This window comes from Dama dama, chromosome 7 (assembly GCF_033118175.1).
Source record: "Dama dama isolate Ldn47 chromosome 7, ASM3311817v1, whole genome shotgun sequence".
NCBI classification, from domain to species: domain Eukaryota; kingdom Metazoa; phylum Chordata; class Mammalia; order Artiodactyla; family Cervidae; genus Dama; species Dama dama.
The window spans coordinates 3033005-3056479 of record NC_083687.1 but is presented as its reverse complement, the minus strand read 5'-3'; the positions used below and the strand labels follow the sequence as shown (position 1 = coordinate 3056479).

The following is a 23475-nucleotide window of genomic DNA, read 5'->3' as shown; positions in this document are numbered from 1 at the left end:
GTTCATTTTTCAGTGGCAATATCCCCAGAGGCCGTGACCATGTGAACGTGTCCCACACTCACAGGGAGAATCAAAACAACTTTCAAAGCTCTGTTCCATCACGTTTCCTCTGTAAGAGAGGTCTAGTAAGCCTAGGTATATCTGGAGCATTCTTGGATCCTGTGGGTACACAGCCTGTGTGTCAACCTGGATACCGAACCTAGGGGGCAAAATTCACATTTTTCTCTCTGGGGACCCTAACGCGATACAGCCTAACGACTGTTTTTAAAATCCATCCAATTGCTGTTTTCTTTCTTCTAATGGAGCAAGATTTGATCCACCCTTTTGGATTTTTGAAGCAAGCGAGTGGCTCGGCACTCCTCACCTCAGGCCCATTTGCTATGGAACGTAACCTCAATGAGGTGACCACAGTATGGCACCCAGCACTCTCAGACACAATCCCACTGCATGCTTCATTATGGGCTATACCAGTGTGACCTAGGAATGTGTTTTCAAGGCTCAGCAATTGCTGCCACCACAGAATCCTGTCTTACCAAGAGGAAAGGAGAATGAGGAGAGATACACCCCGTTATCACCAAGCCACCCCAACGGGCCATAGCTTTTCCAAAAAGAGTAAGTGGACCAGTCCCAGGGACAGCAAGTGGGCCTTCTCACCCAGGGAGCCAGGTCCCCCTCCAGGCATAGTCTGCCAGCATGGCTCACGAGTGACACGGGCCCCAGGCCATTCCCTCCACTGTGCAAGGGATGGTCTTCCTCAGAAATATAGCTCTTCTAGTGAATCCAACATGCTTTTCACAGCATTCTGGGTAGGAAAACTCTCCTCCAAGAAAAAAATGCATGCCATACAGATAAATACATTTATCTCCAATGTTAGCACATCCTCTGTGTGCTAAAGGCTTCTTCCTACCAGAAATTTTGTTGCATGAAATAAATGTTTTTTTTTTTTTTCCCATGAATAGGGGTAGTGGCCTGTCGGTGCCTCACTGAGGGAGATGGAAGGCATCGGGGTCCACGCTTCCCAGGTGCCTGCTTTGACTTCCAGATGGGATGGGGCCGTGGAGGGAGGGTGACCCCAGCATGGATACTCACCCTCACCCCGGTTCTGAAACTGCGCCTTCAGTTTCCATAATACCAGCATTAGAGAAACAAGCAACAGCATTTAGGACATGTCACAGTGAACTAAACCTAAAGACCTCCCCCTTCTCAGGATCTTGCTCAGTTCCATCCTACTGTCTCTCCACCTGGACATTGTGCAGCTGGTAGGGGAGGTGTGTTCAGAAGCTGAAATTCCCCTCAGGCTCAAGAAGTGTCAGGGACAAACTCCCATGTCAGAATAAGGAGGGGAGTCCAGAGGTGGGACAAGCCTCACCCCCGAGTCACAGCAGGGGAGACGCTGCTGCCCTGAAAGCCCCTTTCTCTCCCAGATTTGGCTGGGATGGGATGTAGAGGAAGGATATTAGTGGCAGGGGAGCCCATAGATGGTGCATTTACCAAGGAGCATTGGTGTCCTACCACCGTCCACAGGGCCAGAGGAAAGAAGTGAGGGGCCTGGTGGCTCATGCTGGCATCACTCCAGAACCTCCCCTCTACTGTACTTCCCCGGACCTGTCTGAGGGAGGCCACCTGGAGGCCCTCAACAGAGGGCCAAGCTCCCAGAGGCAACAGAAGCTCAAGCAGAGAAGCTTCACTTTTCCCCACTGTAGCAATCAGCTTTTACAGGACTGGGTACTCAGGACAGACTCACAGTCCGTGACCTCTACCTACATGTGTGGCCCAAGGGGGCTCCCAGGGTACAGGTAGGACTCAACAGGCCCAGGGGCTGTTCAGGAGTCACAGCACGTCTCACCTGCACTCAGTCTTACTCACTCCAGAGGCCGGGGTGGAAGACACCAGCAGCCAGGATGTGTCACCCAGCATGCATGGAAGGGACCTGCAGAAAATGAACACGCCATCAGCTTTCCTCCTTGGGCTCATCCAAGCTGGAAAGCGGGGAGACGAGCATTTCTCCAGAAAGATTCGGGGCTCTATGTCACAGACACTGCCCTGGTGCACAGTCCCCCTCCAGAAGGGGGCCTCTGATCCAGGAGCTGGCAGGAACGGGCTTTCCTCCATGCCTGTCAGGGCCCCCACATGTGGGACCAGACCCGGGGCTGTGGGGGCAGTGGGCACAGGCCTACTTGTGCTGTGGTTCCTCCCTGGAGTCTAGTCCTGACTCTGCACCGCATCCCCCACGGTGGGCACAGTGGTGGGGGCTCAGCCAGGGTCTGAGGGGAGGCGTTGGGTCCTAGGTCATCGAGTGACCTCGAGAGTTCAGGAGAGGGGAGCACAGAGCTTGGATCCTGAGCCTGGCTGCTGCCAGGGCCTCTCAGAGGCACCAAGAGGTGAGCGCTGAGTTGGGGGATCTGGAACTCAGATTCCCGTCTGGAGACATGACGCAGAAAGGACACTGACAGAACAGCAAGAAACCTGACCTGAAGAGTCCCTTCCTTCTCGTGCCGTGAAGTGCAGAGAGGACAGCAATGGAGGGGCCCGTGAAGAGTGGGTGAGACCCACAGTCACCCCAGAGAGGGACCCCCCATATACACACAGTGACCCAGCACAGTGCCCCCAAAAACTCCACAGAGACCTTGACAGAACCACACTCACCCCAGAGAGGGACCCCCCATACACCCACACTGATCCAGCACAGGGCCCCCAATAACCCCACAGAGACCTCGACAGACCAACACTCAGCCCAGAGAGGGACCCCCCATACACCCTCTAGGATTTCAGGAGTTTTGTATGGGGCCATCTATATATATTTTGCTGTGTAGGGGGCAAGTCTGTGGCTATTTTTAGGGGCTGGTAGATGTTGTTTATTCTTGTGTTTATATGTTTCTGTATTCTACATGATGGGAGAATTAATTCTGTGTGAGAATTTGGGAATGTGGCATAAGCATATGCAGGTAGTGTGGTATGTATTTGAAACAGAGTATATGTATATAGTCATATCTTTGCATATTTGCAATGTAGTGGGTAATTGTGGTTATATTTGGGGCTTATGGAGAGTTGTGTGTATAATGAGCTTGTGTGTGTATTCAATGGGAATGGCCATTTGGAGGAATATTTGCTAGTGCTTTGATTTCTATTTTTCAGTAGGGGCCACCTAGGCTTACATATTTTGAGAAGTTATTATGTGTATATCTGATGAGAAGGTGAGATTTCAGGTTTATACCGGGGAGTTGGTAAACTTCATTTATATATATTAGAAATAGGTGAAGTGATTATTTGTTAATATATGCAGATGTATGAGCTGGCTTCTACTAGCTAGGGATCATTTGGTATATGGAAGTTTTTTCATAAGTGGTTTCCTGGAGATATTTCTATCTGTCTTACTTGTGTATACTGATTTGTATGTGTCCATCATTAGGTGCATGAATTATGAAAGTGCTCATAATGTATGGAGTCCTGGGCGTATTTAAATGTATTTCTTTGAAGACTGTTAGGGTGTTTATACCTGTGTGTGGTAGTAGGTAATATATTTGTATATTCAGGGTGAGGATTGATATACATATATAGTGTCCTTCTCTTTATATGTTGGGAGAGAGGTGAGGAGGTTGTATTCTGGAGAGATAGCATAATGGACCTCCAGTATTCTTGCCTGGAGAATCCCCATGGACAGAGGAGCCTGGTGGGCTATAGTCCATGGGGTCACAAAGAGTCAGACACAACTAAGTGACTAAGCGCAGCATAGCACAGCATTTCATTCTTTATATTCAGAATGGTGTTTTTTCCTTAATACCCTTTTTGGGATAGTTGATTGCTTTATATAATGACTACTATATGCTGATTTTACATCCTGCAACTTTGCTGAATTCATTTATGAGTTCTGAAGGTTTCTGTTACCGTTGTCACTGTTGTTGTTTTTGAAACTTTAGGATTTTCTACATATATGATCATGTCATCTGCAAATGGAGGCAATTTGACTTCTTCCTTTCTGATTTTAATGCATTTTATTTCTTCGTCTTGCCTAAGTCCTCTGGCTCGGACTTTCAGTGCTGTGTTAAATAAACGTGGTGGGTGTGGGCATTTTTGCCTTCTTCCTGATATTAGAGTGAAAGCTTTCAGTTTTTCACTTTTGAGTCATATGTTTGCTGTGATCTTTTCATATGTGCCATTATTGTGTTGAGGTGTGATCCTTCTGTACCCAATTTGCTGAGAAAGAATGTTGAATATTGTCAAATCCTTTTCTGCGTCTATTGAGATGATCATGAGTTTTTCCCCATTTTGTTAATGTAGTGTGTTATGTTGATTGATTTGTGTTATTTTGAACCATTCTTGCATCCCATGAATAAATCACATTTAATCATGGAGTAGGATCCTTCTAATTAATTCTTGAATTAGCTTTGCTAACATTTTTTGAGGATTTTTGAATCTGTGCTCATTCCAGATATTGACCTATAATCTTCTTGTAATGTCTTTTTCTGACTTTGATATCAAGGTAATGCTGGCCTTGTAGACTTAATTTAAAAGTGTTCCCTGCTCTCCAGTTTTCCTGGAGGACTTGAAAAGGATTGGTCTGAATTCTTTAAATGTTTGGTAAAACTTACCAATGAAGTCATATGGCCCTGAATTTTCTTTATTTCTATATTATTGATTCTGTCTCCTTATTTGTTATTGGTCTGTTCCGACTTTCTATTTTGTCTCAATTCAGTGTTAATAGGTTGTATGTTTCTAGGAATTTATCTGTTTCTTCTAGGTTATCTAATTTGTTGACATAATTATTTATGATCGATTCTAATGATTCTTTTATTACTGAGGCATCATTTGTATTGCCTCCTTTTTCATTTCTGATTTCATTGATTTGTGTCTCTTTCATCTTAATCTAACTAACAGTCTGTCACATTAATGTTTTCCAGAAAACACTACTTAGTTTTGTTTATATTTTCTATTACTTTTCTGTTGTCTCATTCCTTCTGCTAAATGTGAGATGAGTGTTTTCATTTTCTATAGTTCCTTGAGGCATAAAATTAAATTTTTTATTTGAAGTTTCTCTTACCTTTTAATGTATGCAATTATCATTATGAACATCTCCTGTAGTTTTGCTTTTGGTTCATCCCATAAGTCTTAGTGTGTTGTGTTTCATTTTAGTTTGTCTCAATATACTTTTTCATTTTCCCTTTGATTTCATCTTTGACCCAATTTTTTTTAAAAAAAAGCTTTTATGCAGCGTGATAAATATAGTTAAAATTGGTGTATTTTATATATGAGGTTTAAGAAAGTAAATCCTAAGAGTTCTCGTCACAAAAGAAAAATTTTTTTCTTTTATTTTTATTTTGTATCCATATGAGATGATGTTCACTAACCTTCTTGTGATAATCATTTCCTGATGTATGTAAGTCAAATCATTATGCTGTATGTCTTAAAATTATGCAGTGGTCAATGTCAGTTAAGCCTCAGTAAAACCACAAGTGGGGAAAAGACTGTATGGTTTAGTTTCCACATATTTCTCAATTTTCCTGTTTTCTTGCTCTTAAGGGATTTATTTCATCTTACTGTGGTCAGAAAAGATACCTAAATTATTTCAAATTTATTAATTATTAATTAATTAATTAGTAATTATTTTGAAATAGTAATTTCATAACCAAATTTTTTGAATTTGTTAAAACTTGACTGTGGCCTATTGAGTGTCCTGGAGAAGGTTGCTTGTGTATTTGAATGTATATGCACTGCTCTTTGGTGGTATGTTTAAATATGTCTGTAAGGAGCATGTGATCTATAGTGTTTTCAAGGCATGTTTGTTTACTGATTCTCTATCCGTTTTTATAAGTGGATAATTGAAGTTCCTTACGGCCACTTTATGCAATCAATTTTTTTTCTTGTTTTCCAGTATTTGCTTTCTACCTTTATGGGCTCTGATGCTGTATGCATATATAATTTTTATATCTTCCTGTAGAAGTGACTCTTATTAAAATACAGAGATGTTCCTTTTCTATGGAGACAATTTTGGACTTAATATCTATTTTCTCTTTTATATGAGTAGCCACCCCTGCTTTCTTTTGCTTACTATTTACATGCATGGAGTATCTTTTTTTATCCCTTCATTTTGAGCCTATATATGTCTTTAAATCTAAAATGAGTTTCTTGTAGATAACTGCAAGTTGGGTCTTTTTATTTCTTTCTTTTTTAAACCATTCAACCACTGTTTAATCCATTTATCTTATTTATTGATCAGTAGGGATTTCTGTAACTGTTTAGTTAATTGTCTTCTGTATATTTTGCAGGTGTTGTCCTCTTCCTCTCTAGCATTCTTTCATTGTTGTTTGATGACTTTTTAGTAGTGATTTGCTTTTACCCCTGCCTTCATTTTGTTTTCAAGATTTTGTATCACCTTTACTATCAGTGTTCTGAATTCTCTGATAGACTGCCTGTCTCCTCTTCTTTTGTTTGGTCTAGCGAGTTTTACCATGTTCCTTCACCTCCTGTATATTTCTCATCTTTTCATTTTATTTAGTTTGCTGTGTTTGGTGCCTCCTTGCTTTAGGCTGGAGGGTTCTTCAGTTCAGTGCAGTTCAGTCGCTCAGTCATGTCCGACTCTTTGCGACCCCATGAATCGCAGCACGCCAGGCCTCCCTGTCCATCACCAACTCCCAGAGTTTACTCAGACTCATGTCCATTAGTCGGTGATGCCATCCAGCATCTCATCCTCTGTTGTCGCCATCTCCTCCTGCCCCCAGTCCCTCCCAGCATCAGGGTCTTTTTCAATGAGTCAGCTCTTCGTATGAGGTGGCCAAAGTATTGGAGTTTCAGCTTCAGCATCAGTCCTTCCAATGAACACCCAGGACTGATCTCCTTTAGGATGGACTGGTTGGATCTCCTTGCAGTCCACGGGGCTCTCGAGTCTTCTCCAACGTAACAGTTCAAAAGCATCAATTTTTTGGCGCTCAGCTTTCTTCACAGTCCAACTCTCACATCCATACGTGACCACTGGAAAAACCATAGCCACGACTAGACAGACCTTTGTTAGCAAAGTAATGTCTCTGCTTTTTAATGTGCCATCTAGGTTGGTCATAACTTTCCTTGCAAGGAGTAACCATCTTTTAATTTCATGGCTGCAGTCAACATTTGCAGTGATTTTGGAGCCCCAAAAATAAAGTCTGACACTGTTTCCACAGTTTCTGCATCTATTTGCCATGAAGTGATGGGACCAGATGCCATGATCTTAGTTTTCTGAATGTTGAGATTTAAGCCAACTTTTTCACTCTCCTCCTTCACTTTCATCAAGAGGCTCTTTAGTTCTTCCTCACTCTCTGCCATGAGGGTGGTGTCATCTGCATATCTGAGGTTATTGATATTTCTCCCAGCAATCTTGATTCCAGCTTGTGCTTCCTCCAGCCCAGCGTTTCTCATGATATACTCTGCATAGAAGTTAAATAAGCAGGGTGAAAATATACAACATTGACATACTCCTTTTCCTATTTGGAAGCAGTCTGTTGCTCCAGGTCCAGTTCTAACTGTTGCTTGCTGACCTGCATACCGGTTTCTCAAGAGGCAGGTCAGGTGGTCTGGTGTTCCCATCTCTTTCAGAATTTTCCACAGTTTATTGTGATCCACACAGTCAACGGCTTTAAAATAGTCAATCAAGCAGAAATAGATGTTTTTCTGGAACTCTCTTGCTTTTTTGATGATCCAGCGGTTGTTGCCAATTTGATCTCTCATCCCTCTGCCTTTTCTAAAACCAGCTTGAACATCTGGAAGTTCACAGTTCACGTATTGCTGAAGCCTGGCTTGGAGAATTTTGAGTGTTACTTTACTAGCGTGTGAGATGAGTGCAATTGTGCGGTAGTTTGAGCATTCTTTGGGATTTCCTTTCTTTGGTATTGGAATGAAAGCTGACCTATGGCCACTGCTGAGTTTTCCAAATTTGCTGGCATATTGAGTGCAGCACTTTGACAGCATCATCTTTTAGGACTTGCAATCGCTCACCTGGAATTCCATCACCTCCACTAGTTTTGTTCGTAGTGATGCTTTCTAAGGCCCACTTGACTTCACATTCCAGGATGTCTGGCTCTAGGTGAGTGATCACACCATCATGATTATCTGGGTCATGAAGACCTTTTTTGTACAGTTCTTCTGTGTATCCTTGCCACCTCTTATTGATATCTTCTGCTTCTGTTAGGTCCATAACTTTTCTGACCTTTATCAAACCCATCTTTGCACGAAATGTTCCCTTGGTATCTCTAATTTTCTTGAAGAGATCTCTGGTCTTTCCCATTCTGTTGTTTTCATGTATTTCTTTGCACTGATCGCTGAGGAAGGCTTTCTTATTTCTCCTTGCTATTCTTTGGAACTCTGCATTCCAATGGGAATACCTTTCCTTTTCTCCTTTGCTTTTCACTTCTCTTCATTTCACAGCTATTTGTAAGGCCTCTTCAGACAAGCATTTTGCCTTTTTGCATTTCTTTTCCATGGGGATGGCTTGATCCCTGTCTCCCGTACAATGTCATGAAGCTCCGTCCATAATTCATCAGGCTCTCTGTCTATCAGATCTAGTCCCTTAAGTCTATTTCTCACGTCCACTGTACACTCATAAAGGATTTGATTTAGATCATACCTGAATGGTCTAGTGGTTTTCCCTACTTTCATCACCATTAGATCAGTCTAATAGGAAATGTTAAAAGGAGTTCTACAAGCTGAAATGAAAAGATGGTAATTAAGAAAAGGAAACTCTATCAAAGTATAGAACTTGCTGGGACAGATAAGTACACAGTTAAAATCAGAAAACTCTAGTGTTGAAACAGTGGTGAGCAAAGCATTTATATATCACATATAACTCATATGTCACTTATAAATTCAGTATGAAGGTCAAAACATTAAAATATCAAAATAATGATAACTGCAAGATGGACTAAAGGAGCCATGCTTGAAGAATTAGATGAAAATATGATACTCAGTCAAAAGAGACACTCAATGAGTAGCTAGGAATTGTTTTTAAAAAAGGAAACTAATATAAACCCTAGACTTGAAAACTATAGTTGTTAAATTGAAAAATAGGTTCAATAGCACACTTGAGATGGTAGCAGAAAGAATCCATAAACTGAAAGATGAATTCAGGAAATCAGTGTAAAAAACAAAGAGAGAAGATGTTGAGGGAAAACGATCTACAGCATCCACTCAGCACACCATCAAATATGGAAGGAAAGAGACTCTCGGAAAGAAGGGAGATGAGAGGGGACAGCATAACATTACTTGTAGACATCATGGCTAAAAGTTTATAAAATTTTGATGAAAAACACTCTCCAGATTCAGAGTTCACCTCTAGAAAAATGACAGGAAACAGATCCACTCTAAGACACATCTTGGTCAAACTGTGGAAAAACAAAGGAAAAATCTTGAAAGTAGCCAGAGAGAAACTGTTCTCCAGATATGCTGCTGCTGCTGCGTCACTTCAGTTGTGTCTGACTCTGTGTGACCCCATAGATGGCAGCCTTTCCAGGCTCCTCTGTTCCTGGGACTCTCCAGGCAAGAACACTGGAGTGGATTGCCATTTCCTTCTCCAATGCATACATGCATGCTAAGTCGCTTCAGTCATGTCCGACTCTGTGCGACCCCATGGACAGCAGCCCACCAGGCTCCTCTGTCCACGGGATTCTCTAGGCAAGCATACTGGAGTGAGTTTCCATTTCCTTCTCCTCTCCATATATGAGGAGACCACAATAAGATTAATCACTGACTTCCGGTCAGAAATGGCAGCGTGAAGGCCATGGGATGTCATATTGTAAGATTTGAAAGAAAAAAATTGTCACCCAAGTATTCCGTGTCTATAAAATCTATGCTTCAGGGAAAAAGGCAAAATAAAAATGTTCCCAGATAAACAGAGACTGGGAGAATTGACTGCTAGCAGTCCGACTTATAACAAATACTGAAAGATAACTTTTGAACTGGGAAAAAAAACCAAACAAACTTGGTTCTTAGATTTGAAAACACTGGGCTGATTTGTTAAAAGGATGTGTGTGTATCTGTACAGAGTGTTCCAAATCTTTTTGTTCAGTGTATTGCGTTCAGAAAACAAGGATGCTGGCAAATTATGAAAAACTTACTCTGAAAGTTTATTTCAGTTTGTTTTATATTTCATAGCCTTGTAAATTTCAAATTATTTGAAATTAATTTTTAATTCCCAGTAGTTGAATATAGTAAAAATTAACTGAAATTAGAAAAAATATATATCATAAAAGTAAAAATACCTGGGATTAACCAAAGTTATAGGGAGAACTCCAGAATTTTTAAAGTATTGATGGGACTCAAGCAATGTTATCAAAGGAACCAGGAATTCTCAGAGTTCTAGGTGGAAAGAAGCAACACTTGACCAATGTCTCTACCAGGATGAGAAGGTAGGACGGGAAGGCTCAGAGAAGGGAGATGAATGGAGCTGTGTGGCTGGATGGTTAGGGAGGGGCTATGGTCCAGCCTCCTCCTCTGCTAACCCCTCTCACCCCCAAGGGCCCTTTGTGACCAGACCACATCACTATGATGCGAGCCTAGTACTTCAGTCCCCCAAGTGCACCCCTTGGCTCAGTTGCCTGAGGGCAGCGGTGTGATTCAGATGATGGAGAATCTGCTCTTTTCTCTGAAAAGCACTTTTGATACTTGGCTGAACTCCAGCTCCCCTTTCTGGGTGATCGATACCATCCTTGCCTTTCTATGTGGACTGGGGCTCTTTCTCCTGATCCTTCCCTACCTGGAGAATAACCCATCCTTTGCTCCCCCTAGGAAACATGGAAACATCAGGAAGGTAAGGAACTCTTGGTCCAGACTGACAAGCATATGGAATTATTTATTATTATTTATTATTATTATTTCTGAATCAACCAGAGATTCTTGAGGTGGGAAAGAACAGGACATCTATTTTCAAGGAAGAAAATATTATGCCTCTAGGGACAAACCAGCTGGGCAGGAGATAGAGTGAACACTAGGATTTCTACCCAAAGATCTCAGATCAGTTGTCCTGGTGTGGTAGGGGTCCAGGGCATGTCCCAAACACAGTGACCAGGGGTTGAGGACTGGATACTGAGTTCAGTCTCAGGCTGAGGGCAGGACTCTGAGCCCTAGTTCAGCAGCTGTGAACAGTGTCTCAGGGCTGATGATCTGGCAGCGCTGAAGCCCCAAGAGCATCAGAGCAGGGGCTGGGGGGCGGGCTGGTATCAGGAAGCAAAGATCAACCTGATGAAGCTCAGATTCACCCACAGTCTGAGAATGTGTGTGTTTCTTGAGCAGAGGAACAGTGACGAAAGTAGTACAGAGTGCATTTCACATTGAAAATAGTCTTTCATTCTTCAAAGAAGGAAAACAGAAAATATTTTATCCACTTTAAAAATGAGTGAAAAGAAAGAAAAATCACAGAGCTCTGTCAGTGAAATGTAGAAAGTCATATTATGTATGGACACTAGTGCCTGATGCTTGTCTAGAGAGAGGAGACTGAGAATTGGGTCTTAAGCCCTAATTTTTTCTCTCTCAGCATCGAAAGGAACGAAGGGGAAGAAGCAGGAGCAGCAAGAGAAATGGCGCTTTGAAAGGTGAGTTCTGACATCCAGCCATGAGTGCCCCGAGTGCTAGTGCCCACCACTCTGGCCATGAGGTCCAGCTCCACGGGCTCTGAGCGGGGCCAGTGGCAGGACTTCTCCCTTGAGAAGCAGATCCCCCAGGGAGGTTTCTGGGAAGGAGGGCAGAATCCAGATACTTCCCAGATTCCATGTGTAGAATGGAGCTGTGAGGGGCCTGGAAAAGACTCTGTACCAAAAGGGCGTGTGGGCTGCATTGGACTAATAGCACCTGGATTGGGAAGTGAGCCCTCCAGGACACATAGGACACATGGTTTACCTGTGCTCAGGTTCAACTGCAAAGTGATGCCTGCCCATCGCCTACAGGTAGGTGGTGAGGGCAGTAAGGAGTAAAGGATATGGAAAAACGTTAAGTGATAAACCCTTTCTTGAGCGTCACCATCACTGTCAGGGATCATGTGGTGTTGGACACTGGAGCTTGGGCTCCAGTCTCCCAATGGTGTCCCCTTAAAGAGACAATGCACTCAACTTCTATAAGACCCCTGGCTCCTATCTTCACCACCATGACCCAGTCTGCTGATTTCCAGCTTGCAGAGATTGCCTGGAAGAACTGGAAGAGGTCTGGGACCTGACTTCACTTCTGCAAAGGTAGAGAATCTACCCTTTCTTTCTAGGGGGTTCTTCTAAAGTCTGTGGTGTAAACCCAGGGATTCTGGCAGCCTGGGGCTGAGCTGGGAGGAGTCCTGAGGGCAGGGTATGGCTATCATCCCGTGGTGAGGAACAGCAGGAGCATTGTGAAGTCAGCACTGGGGCCGTGCAGGACTGTGGGGTGTGGCTGCACCCCCCCCCCCCATCCCACCCCCGCCGCCGCCTGGCCTGTCTGGTCCTCCTGGCCTGGCAGCTCCTGGCTGCAGCTTGTTCTTCATGTCTCCTGCAGACACCTGGGGAGGTTCCCTGACAAGGACAGCTTTCATCAGATCTCATGGCAAGATTCACCTGGTGAGGTTTGCAAAGCAGTGCCTGCTGGAGCCCACCCACCATGCAGGGAAGAGGCGGCTCCCACCATTTCCCCAGCTCCTCTGACCAAGCAGCCTCTACCCTGCACTTCTGCCATTTCTCCAGGGTCAGTTTCCACTTACTCAGAGTCATACCTGAGTGCCTCTCCAACACCAGAGCCTTTCTTTCCCCTGGACAGCCTTTCCCCCTGGCCACTGGCTGTTTCCCCTTCCCCACCAAGCCCGCCTCATGGGAGAGCCTGCCCTCCACCTCCAGCACCCTGCTCTACCCCAACACCATCAGGCTCCATGCTGAGTCTCACTCAGGGTGACTCCACGACACGCACACTGGGTACCATCCCACACAGGTCATCTCCACACTCCCCCTGGAGACCAGCCATCCCAGGGATTGTCCATTCAAGCAGCCCTGGATCGGCCCTGGCCTGGTGGCAGGAAGCAGCCACAGCCTGGAGCTTCTCCACCTCAACACACTTAGAGTCCCAGAAAGAAAGCCTTCCCCTCTACCCACCAGAGGCCTCATTCTGGGAAGATCCCCGAAACGGGCAGGGAGAGGCTGGTGGCCTCGCTTTTATCAACCCTAATGTCCAGGAGCTACTGGAAATACTAATCACCAAAAGGGTGGAACTGAAGTCTTGGGAGGAGAAAGAAAAGGACAAGGAGGCAGGCTACCACCTGAATTCTTTGGGGAAGAGGATCGAGTCGCTGGGTCACAAACAGGACACCTTGGGTCACCAACACTTCGGGAACATAACTGGCAAACATGATCAGCTGCTTGGTCCCGAGAAGCCCCAATATCCTGATACTCTGGGGGGCTGTCTACAGAAGACATGCAGCCAGCTCTTCTGGGGTCTCCCCTTTCTGCACAGTGAGTCTCTCATAGCTGCTGTCACAGTACCTGGGTCAGCTCTAGAGTTATGCCCTGTCTTATTTAACGAACGCTCTAAAGCCAAACCATTGCATATTCCAGCTAAAGTAACTTCACAACTGTCATTGGCCAAGCACTTGACCCAACCTGTGGCCCAGGCTCAACCTCAGTCCTTGACTCCCACCATGCCCCAGTTGCAGCCATCACCTCTGGGTCACATGGAGACCCAGGCCCAACCCCTACCCTTAACTCCAATCATGCCCCAATGTCAACCATCATCTGAAGTTTCATTGGAGACCCAGTCCAGCTCCCAAATCGTGGCTTCAACCATGCCTCACTCTCTACCACCAACTCGGGCTCACATGGAAGCCCAGGCCCGACCCCAACTCTTGGTTCCAACCCTGCCTCACTTTCAGCCACCACCTCAGACTCACATGGAGACCCAGGCCCGCCCCCAACCATGGACTCCACTCACGCCCCAATTTCAACCATCACCTCGAGCTCACATGGAGACACAGGTGCGATCCCAACTCTTGGCTCAAACCATGTCTCATTTTCAACTACCACTTCGGGCTCACATGAAGACCCAGGTTCCACCCCTAGTCCAGACTCCATCCATGTCCCAGTGTCAATCACCACAACCTCAAGCTCACATGGAGATTCAGGACCAATCCCTACCTTGGACTCCAAACATGCCCCAGTTTCAACCACTTGTTCAGGCTCATGTGGAGACCCAGGGCCGATCCCTACCCTGGACTGCAACCATGCCTCAATGTCCACCATCATCTGAGATTTCCATGGAGGTCCAGGACCACCAACAACCCTCAGCTCCAACCATGCCCCAGTTTCAACCACCTCCTCGGGCTCACGTGGAGATCCAGGCCCAACCGATACCCCTGGCTCTAAATATACCTCACTGTCAGCCATCTTCTCGGGCTCATATGGAGATCCAGGCCCAACCTCAATTTTTAACTCCAGCCATACCCCAATATCATCCACAACCTCAGGCTCAGTTAGAAACCACTGTCCATCTATCACGCTCCCCCCTAGTCCAGTCATCATCTTCTCAACGCCAGATTGGCATTGAGAAGTCCTTTGAAACATCTTGCACTACAGTCCCAAATAAGGCATCATCTTTCAGTTCAAATGCAATTGAAAACCTGGAATGTCACTTTTGGAAAAAACAACTAGAAAGCAGGAGAACTTTGCCCTCTTTGGTTAAAAATTCTCAGCAAGTCTTTATCCAGGTCACTCTCAACCCATCCCAGGAGACCAGGTCTTCCCAGGCCCACAGCTCTGTCCCCATCCTTCCTGGGCATTTGATCAGCCCTGAGGTTCGGAAGAAACTGGAGCACCACATTTCCCAAAGGTTCATGCAGCAACAGAGTGGCCTGCCCTGCAGAATCCAAGCATCTCAGAAACTGATGCAGCCCCAGGATCAATACCCAAGGCCATGCCAGGCACAGGGCAGGGAGGGGCCCTCAAGATCTTCTGCAGGTCGAGGCAAAATGAGCCAGGATGTACAAAAGATGAGGTCCAAGTGCCCAGCACAAATCCTACCAGGGACAGACCTGTGCCATGAGGTGGGGCAGAGTGTGGGGAAGATCGTAAAAGATCTGTACATGTTCCCAGCCAACCCTCCAGTGAAGGACCCAAGAGCAAAACCTGCATCAGAAATAGAGTTGAGCCTAGACAGGAAGCAACCAGAAGTCTCAGGAGTCCTTACAGAGAGGAAGGCAGAGCAGATCTGTGAGAGTGAGATCCCTGTGAATGTCTGTCACTTGAGGCTTGTGGACAACCTTGCTTTAGGCACTCTGGGAGAGACAAATGCTCCCATGAAGACAGAAAGTACACAGTCCTCTCAGGATGGGAAAGCCTCCATGATCACCTCCCATGAGTCTCTTGTCCTCAGCCCGTATACTGAGCAGGAGTTGGAAGCACATATAATAAGGTTTCGGGTGAGGCACAGGTGGAGCCTATTCTTCAAAGTCCTTAAGTTCATATTTCGCTTGAAGTTGAAAAAGGTTCAAGTGCCCACATTGAAGGTCACCTGTGAATCTGGATACCAGTCAACTGCCCTATTAACCAAGGGCTTGGGGAAACCTCCTCAGCCCCATGCAGGTGAGAAACTGAAAACAACGGAGGCAGTTCCCCCACTGGAGAGGCCCCTCCCTGTCCCCTCACAGGTGACTGAGGAAGCCCGGGGGGCTCTGGGAGGACGCACACCTGGGGACACCCATAAGCCCCCAGAGGCCCCTCTGACTGGACAGGAAGACAAGCCACCTCCTCAGGCCCCCACATACAGCTTTGTGGGCAGAATGTGGCACAGCATGTCTGTAGTGGAGGCTGACAAAGGCAGCCTGGAGCCAAGTCCAAGTTCAGCCATGGCCAGGAATGAGCCACAGAAGGAAACCAGGGGGCAGGCCTCCCCAGCATCTTGCTCTAATGTGATAGTTGTGGACCTTGATGAATGCTCCCCATCTTCCAGGGCGCAAGAGGTCGTGGAGGGAGACTCTGCTGGGAAGGGCACCAGGGAACCTAGCGTGCAGGTCAAATACCTAGACATCAATATCGATCTCGGGAGATCACGGTCTCCAAGGTCCAGTGAAAGCCCCTCACTGAACACCACATCTGCTGCCTCAAATACAGAAGATCTACTCTTTGAGACACAATCTCGTAAGCTTGAGTCTCAAGGGTTCGCTGACCAGCAGGCTCAGGCTCAGGGCCGAGCTACCAGCGTGCTCCTTCAAGACTGTGAAACTGGAGTACTCCTTCAAGACTGTGCCACCGATGTGCTTCTCAAAGACTGTCACTCGAATATGTTTCTTGCCGCAAACATCTTGGCTTCTCAGGAATCTCTGTCCTCTTTTCAGATCTTATCCAGTGGAGACAAGTGCAATTCCCAAAAACTCTATGATGCTACCTCAAGTGAAGGGAGCAGCCAGGGGCAGCAGGTGGACATGAGGCGACAGCTGAAATATAAGAGCCATTGCAAGGAGTCTGTTCCCAAGGATGGGAGAGAGAAATATACAAGGCCCAAATTAAGACAGATTAAAAAGGGGCTGGCAGAATGGAGCGTTTACCAAGCCCAGGGGATGAGTCATCCTGGCCAGAAAAAAGAAACAACAGAGTCCCTAAGAAGCAAGTTTCAGCAGTTAGTCCTAAAGAAGAGACAGGTTCCATCAGAAAGCTTCAAAGATAGGATTAAGCTCCTTCTGCAGTGGATTTTCCCCAGTAAAGGCAGAGACCCAGAAGAGCCCTTGCAAAAAGGCAGGCCTGAAATAGCCACTGTCCAGAGCCAAGAATCAATCAAGAGCAAATCGACCATGGACAGCAGGGCGGTTGAGGCTCAGACTCTCATGACAGCTGTTGGGCAGATCCTAAAGGAGAGGATGGTGTTTCACCAGGGACCTCACGCCACGGAGTTAAACTGGTACCAAGCAGAATTCCAGGGCCCCCGAGGTCCACATTACTGCCACCACAGAATCCTGTCTTACCAAGAGGAAAGGAGAATGAGGAGAGATACACCCCGTTATCACCAAGCCACCCCAACGGGCCATAGCTTTTCAAAAAAGTGGACCAGTCCCAGGGACAGCAAGTGGGCCTTCTCACCCAGGGAGCCAGGTCCCCCTCCAGGCATAGTCTGCCAGCATGGCTCACGAGTGACACGGGTCCCAGGCCATTCCCTCCACTGTCCAAGGCATGGTCTCCCTCAGAAATTTACTGGTGAATCCGAACATGCTTTTCACAGCATTCCGGGTAGGAAAACTCTCCTCCAAGAAAAAAATGCATGCCATGCAGATAAATACATTTTTCTCCAATGTTAGCACATCCTCGGTGTGCTAAAGGCTTCTTCCTACCAGAAATTTTGTTTCATGAAATAAATGTTTTTTTCCCATGAGCAGGGGTAGTGGCCTGTCGGTGCCTCACTGAGGGAGATGGAAGGCATCGGGGTCCACGCTTTCCAGGTGCCTGCTTTGACTTCCAGACGGGTTGGGGCCATGGAGGGAGGGTGACCCCAGCATAGATACTCACCCTCACCCCAGTTCCGTAACTGCGCCTTCAGTTTCCATAATACCAGCATTAGAGAAACAAGCAACAGCGTTTAGGACATGTCACAGTGAACTAAAGCTAAAGACCTCCCCCTTCTCAGGATCTTTCTCAGTTCTATCCTACTGTCTCTCCACCTGGACGTTGTACAGCTGGTAGGGGAGGTGTGTTTAGAAGCTGAAATTCCCCTCAGGCTCAAGAAGTGTCAGGGACAAACTCCCATGTCAGAATAAGGAGGGGAGTCCAGAGGTGGGACAAGCCTCACCCCCGAGTCACAGCGGGGTAGATGCTGCTGCCCTGAAAGCCCCTTTCTCTCCCAGATGTGGCTGGGACAAGATAGGCGAGGTTCATCACTCTCCCCCTGCCTTTCTCCTGCTCTGAAGCAGCAGCAAGAATGAGGACCACACACTCTGAGAGGACCCCGCTCTGAGAGTGTGCGGTGCAGAGCATGCAAGCCTCCGAGGGCTGGTCCCACCCAGCCCTGGAGGAGAGGACAGCCATGCTTACAGAGCCCACCTCCCCCTGTGAATGAGCATGGTCATGACTGTGTGTGGAGGCACCTCACGGTCTGAGAGCAGGATGCTGTGCCCCTGGGATGGGATGCAGAGGAAGGATGTTAGTGGCAGGGGAGCCCATAGATGGTGCATTTACCAAGGAGCATTGGTGTCCCACCACCGTCCACAGGGCCAGAGGAAAGAAGTGAGGGGCCGGGTGGCTCATGCTGGCATCACTCCAGAACCTCCCCTCTACTGTACTTCCCCGGACCTGTCTGAGGGAGGCCACCTGGAGGCCCTCAACAGAGGGCCAAGCTCCCAGAGGCAACAGAAGCTCAAGCAGAGAAGCTTCACTTTTCCCCACTGTAGCAATCAGCTTTTACAGGACTGGGTACTCAGGACAGACTCACAGTCCGTGACCTCTACCTACATGTGTGGCCCAAGGGGGCTCCCAGGGTACAGGTAGGACTCAACAGGCCCAGGGACTGTTCAGGAGTCACAGCAGGTCTCACCTGAACTCAGTCTTACTCACTCCAGAGGCCGGGGTGGAAGACACCAGCAGCCAGGATGTGTCACCCAGCATGCATGGAAGGGACCTGCAGAAAATGAACACGCCATCAGCTTTCCTCCTTGGGCTCATCCAAGCTGGAAAGCGGGGAGACGAGCATTTCTCCAGAGAGATTCGGGGCTCTATGTCACAGACACTGCCCTGGTGCACAGTCCGCCTCCAGAAGGGGGCCTCTGATCCAGGAGCTGGCAGGAACGGGCTTGCCTCCATGCCTGTCAGGGCCCCCACATGTGGGACCAGGCCCGGGGCTATGGGGGCAGTGGGCACAGGCCTACTTGTGCTGTGGTTCCTCCCTGGAGACTAGTCTTGACTCTGCACCGCATCCCCTACGGTGGGCACAGCGGTGGGGGCTCAGCCAGGGTCTGAGGGGAGGCGTTGTGTCCTAGATCATCGAGTGACCTCGAGAGTTCAGGAGAGGGGAGCACAGAGCTTGGATCCTGAGCCTGGCTGCTGCCAGGGCCTCTCAGAGGCACCAAGAGGTGAGCGCTGAGTTGGGGGATCTGGAACTCAGGTTCCCGTCTGGAGACATGACGCAGAAGGGACACTGACAGAACAGCAAGAAACCTGACCTGAAGAGTCCCTTCCTTCTCGTGCCGTGAGGTGCAAAGAGGACAGCAAGGGAAGGGCCCGTGAAGAGTGGGTGAGACCCACAGTCACCCCAGAGAGGGACCCCACATTTACACACAGTGACCCAGCACAGGGCCCCCAATCACCCCACAGAGACCTTCACAGAACCACACTCACCCCAGAGAGGGACCCCCCATACACCCACACTGATCCAGCACAGGGCCCCCAATAACCCCACAGAGACCTCGACAGACCCACACTCAGCCCAGAGAGGGACCCCCCCATACACCCTCTAGGATTTCAGGAGTTTTGTATGGGGCCATCTATATATATTTTGCTGTGTAGGGGGCATGTCTGTGGCTATTTTTAGGGGCTGGTAGATGTTGTCTATTCTTGTGTTTATATGTTTCTGTATTCTACATGATGGGAGAATTAATTCTGTGTGAGAATTTGGGAATGTGGCATAAGCATATGCAGGTAGTGTGGTATGTATTTGAAACAGAGTATATGTATATAGTCATATCTTTGCATATTTGCAAGGTAGTGGGTAATTGTGGTTATATTTGGGGCTTATGGAGAGTTGTGTGTATAATGAGCTTGTGTGTGTATTCAATGGGAATGGCCATTTGGAGGAATATTTGCTAGTGCTTTGATTTCTATTTTTCAGTAGGGGCCACCTAGGCTTACATATTTTGAGAAGTTATTATGTGTATATCTGATGAGAAGGTGAGATTTCAGGTTTATACCGGGGAGTTGGTAAACTTCATTTATATATATTAGAAATAGGTGAAGTGATTATTTGTTAATATATGCAGATGTATGAGCTGGCTTCTACTAGCTAGGGATCATTTGGTATATGGAAGTTTTTTCATAAGTGGTTTCCTGGAGATATTTCTATCTGTCTTACTTGTGTATACTGATTTGTATGTGTCCATCATTAGGTGCATGAATTATGAAAGTGCTCATAATGTATGGAGTCCTGGGCGTATTTAAATGTATTTCTTTGAAGACTGTTAGGGTGTTTATACCTGTGTGTGGTAGTAGGTAATATATTTGTATATTCAGGGTGAGGATTGATATACATATATAGTGTCCTTCTCTTTATATGTTGGGAGAGAGGTGAGGAGGTTGTATTCTGGAGAGATAGCATAATGGACCTCCAGTATTCTTGCCTGGAGAATCCCCATGGACAGAGGAGCCTGGTGGGCTATAGTCCATGGGGTCACAAAGAGTCAGACACAACTAAGTGACTAAGCGCAGCATAGCACAGCATTTCATTCTTTATATTCAGAATGGTGTTTTTTCCTTAATACCCTTTTTGGGATAGTTGATTGCTTTATATAATGACTACTATATGCTGATTTTACATCCTGCAACTTTGCTGAATTCATTTATGAGTTCTGAAGGTTTCTGTTACCGTTGTCACTGTTGTTGTTTTTGAAACTTTAGGATTTTCTACATATATGATCATGTCATCTGCAAATGGAGGCAATTTGACTTCTTCCTTTCTGATTTTAATGCATTTTATTTCTTCGTCTTGCCTAAGTCCTCTGGCTCGGACTTTCAGTGCTGTGTTAAATAAACGTGGTGGGTGTGGGCATTTTTGCCTTCTTCCTGATATTAGAGTGAAAGCTTTCAGTTTTTCACTTTTGAGTCATATGTTTGCTGTGATCTTTTCATATGTGCCATTATTGTGTTGAGGTGTGATCCTTCTGTACCCAATTTGCTGAGAAAGAATGTTGAATATTGTCAAATCCTTTTCTGCGTCTATTGAGATGATCATGAGTTTTTCCCCATTTTGTTAATGTAGTGTGTTATGTTGATTGATTTGTGTTATTTTGAACCATTCTTGCATCCCATGAATAAATCACATTTAATCATGGAGTAGGATCCTTCTAATTAATTCTTGAATTAGCTTTGCTAACATTTTTTGAGGATTTTTGAATCTGTGCTCATTCCAGATATTGACCTATAATCTTCTTGTAATGTCTTTTTCTGACTTTGATATCAAGGAAATGCTGGCCTTGTAGACTTAATTTAAAAGTGTTCCCTGCTCTCCAGTTTTCCTGGAGGACTTGAAAAGGATTGGTCTGAATTCTTTAAATGTTTGGTAAAACTTACCAATGAAGTCATATGGCCCTGAATTTTCTTTATTTCTATATTATTGATTCTGTCTCCTTATTTGTTATTGGTCTGTTCCGACTTTCTATTTTGTCTCAATTCAGTGTTAATAGGTTGTATGTTTCTAGGAATTTATCTGTTTCTTCTAGGTTATCTAATTTGTTGACATAATTATTTATGATCGATTCTAATGATTCTTTTATTACTGAGGCATCATTTGTATTGCCTCCTTTTTCATTTCTGATTTCATTGATTTGTGTCTCTTTCATCTTAATCTAGCTAACAGTCTGTCACATTAATGTTTTCCAGAAAACACTACTTAGTTTTGTTTATATTTTCTATTACTTTTCTGTTGTCTCATTCCTTCTGCTAAATGTGAGATGAGTGTTTTCATTTTCTATAGTTCCTTGAGGCATAAAATTAAATTTTTTATTTGAAGTTTCTCTTACCTTTTAATGTATGCAATTATCATTATGAACATCTCCTGTAGTTTTGCTTTTGGTTCATCCCATAAGTCTTAGTGTGTTGTGTTTTATTTTAGTTTGTCTCAATATACTTTTTCATTTTCCCTTTGATTTCATCTTTGACCCAATTTTTTTTAAAAAAAAGCTTTTATGCAGCGTGATAAATATAGTTAAAATTGGTGTATTTTATATATGAGGTTTAAGAAAGTAAATCCTAAGAGTTCTCGTCACAAAAGAAAAATTTTTTTCTTTTATTTTTATTTTGTATCCATATGAGATGATGTTCACTAACCTTCTTGTGATAATCATTTCCTGATGTATGTAAGTCAAATCATTATGCTGTATGTCTTAAAATTATGCAGTGGTCAATGTCAGTTAAGCCTCAGTAAAACCACAAGTGGGGAAAAGACTGTATGGTTTAGTTTCCACATATTTCTCAATTTTCCTGTTTTCTTGCTCTTAAGGGATTTATTTCATCTTACTGTGGTCAGAAAAGATACCTAAATTATTTCAAATTTATTAATTATTAATTAATTAATTAATAATTATTTTGAAATAGTAATTTCATAACCAAATTTTTTGAATTTGTTAAAACTTGACTGTGGCCTATTGAGTGTCCTGGAGAAGGTTGCTTGTGTATTTGAATGTATATGCACTGCTCTTTGGTGGTATGTTTAAATATGTCTGTAAGGAGCATGTGATCTATAGTGTTTTCAAGGCATGTTTGTTTACTGATTCTCTATCCGTTTTTATAAGTGGATAATTGAAGTTCCTTACGGCCACTTTATGCAATCAATTTTTTTTCTTGTTTTCCAGTATTTGCTTTCTACCTTTATGGGCTCTGATGCTGTATGCATATATAATTTTTATATCTTCCTGTAGAAGTGACTCTTATTAAAATACAGAGATGTTCTTTTTCTATGGAGACAATTTTGGACTTAATATCTATTTTCTCTTTTATATGAGTAGCCACCCCTGCTTTCTTTTGCTTACTATTTACATGCATGGAGTATCTTTTTTTATCCCTTCATTTTGAGCCTATATATGTCTTTAAATCTAAAATGAGTTTCTTGTAGATAACTGCAAGTTGGGTCTTTTTATTTCTTTCTTTTTTAAACCATTCAACCACTGTTTAATCCATTTATCTTATTTATTGATCAGTAGGGATTTCTGTAACTGTTTAGTTAATTGTCTTCTGTATATTTTGCAGGTGTTGTCCTCTTCCTCTCTAGCATTCTTTCATTGTTGTTTGATGACTTTTTAGTAGTGATTTGCTTTTACCCCTGCCTTCATTTTGTTTTCAAGATTTTGTATCACCTTTACTATCAGTGTTCTGAATTCTCTGATAGACTCCCTGTCTCCTCTTCTTTTGTTTGGTCTATCGAGTTTTTACCATGTTCCTTCACCTCCTGTATATTTCTCATCTTTTCATTTTATTTAGTTTGCTGTGTTTGGTGCCTCCTTGTTTTAGGCTGGAGGGTTCTTCAGTTCAGTGCAGTTCAGTCGCTCAGTCATGTCCGACTCTTTGCGACCCCATGAATCGCAGCACGCCAGGCCTCCCTGTCCATCACCAACTCCCAGAGTTTACTCAGACTCATGTCCATTAGTCGGTGATGCCATCCAGCATCTCATCCTCTGTTGTCGCCATCTCCTCCTGCCCCCAGTCCCTCCCAGCATCAGGGTCTTTTTCAATGAGTCAGCTCTTCGTATGAGGTGGCCAAAGTATTGGAGTTTCAGCTTCAGCATCAGTCCTTCCAATGAACACCCAGGACTGATCTCCTTTAGGATGGACT

At 45.0% G+C, this 23475-nt stretch overlaps 1 protein-coding gene across 7 annotated transcripts in view; it reads left to right on the top strand.

Moving 5' to 3' along the window:
• LOC133059341 (spermatogenesis-associated protein 31E1-like) overlaps nt 1-20317 on the top strand; it is a 41188-nt gene extending 20871 nt beyond the window's left edge. For all 7 annotated transcript variants that reach the window (XM_061146323.1, XM_061146325.1, XM_061146319.1 and 4 more), the window contains 3 exons: nt 11495-11552; nt 12125-12185; nt 12475-20317. In XM_061146323.1, coding sequence (XP_061002306.1) covers nt 12842-17245 — 4404 coding nt within the window. In that variant the 5' untranslated portion in view covers nt 11495-11552; nt 12125-12185; nt 12475-12841 and the 3' untranslated portion in view covers nt 17246-20317. The remainder of the gene's footprint in view (nt 1-11494; nt 11553-12124; nt 12186-12474) is intronic.
• The last annotated feature ends 3158 nt before the right edge of the window (nt 20318-23475 follow it).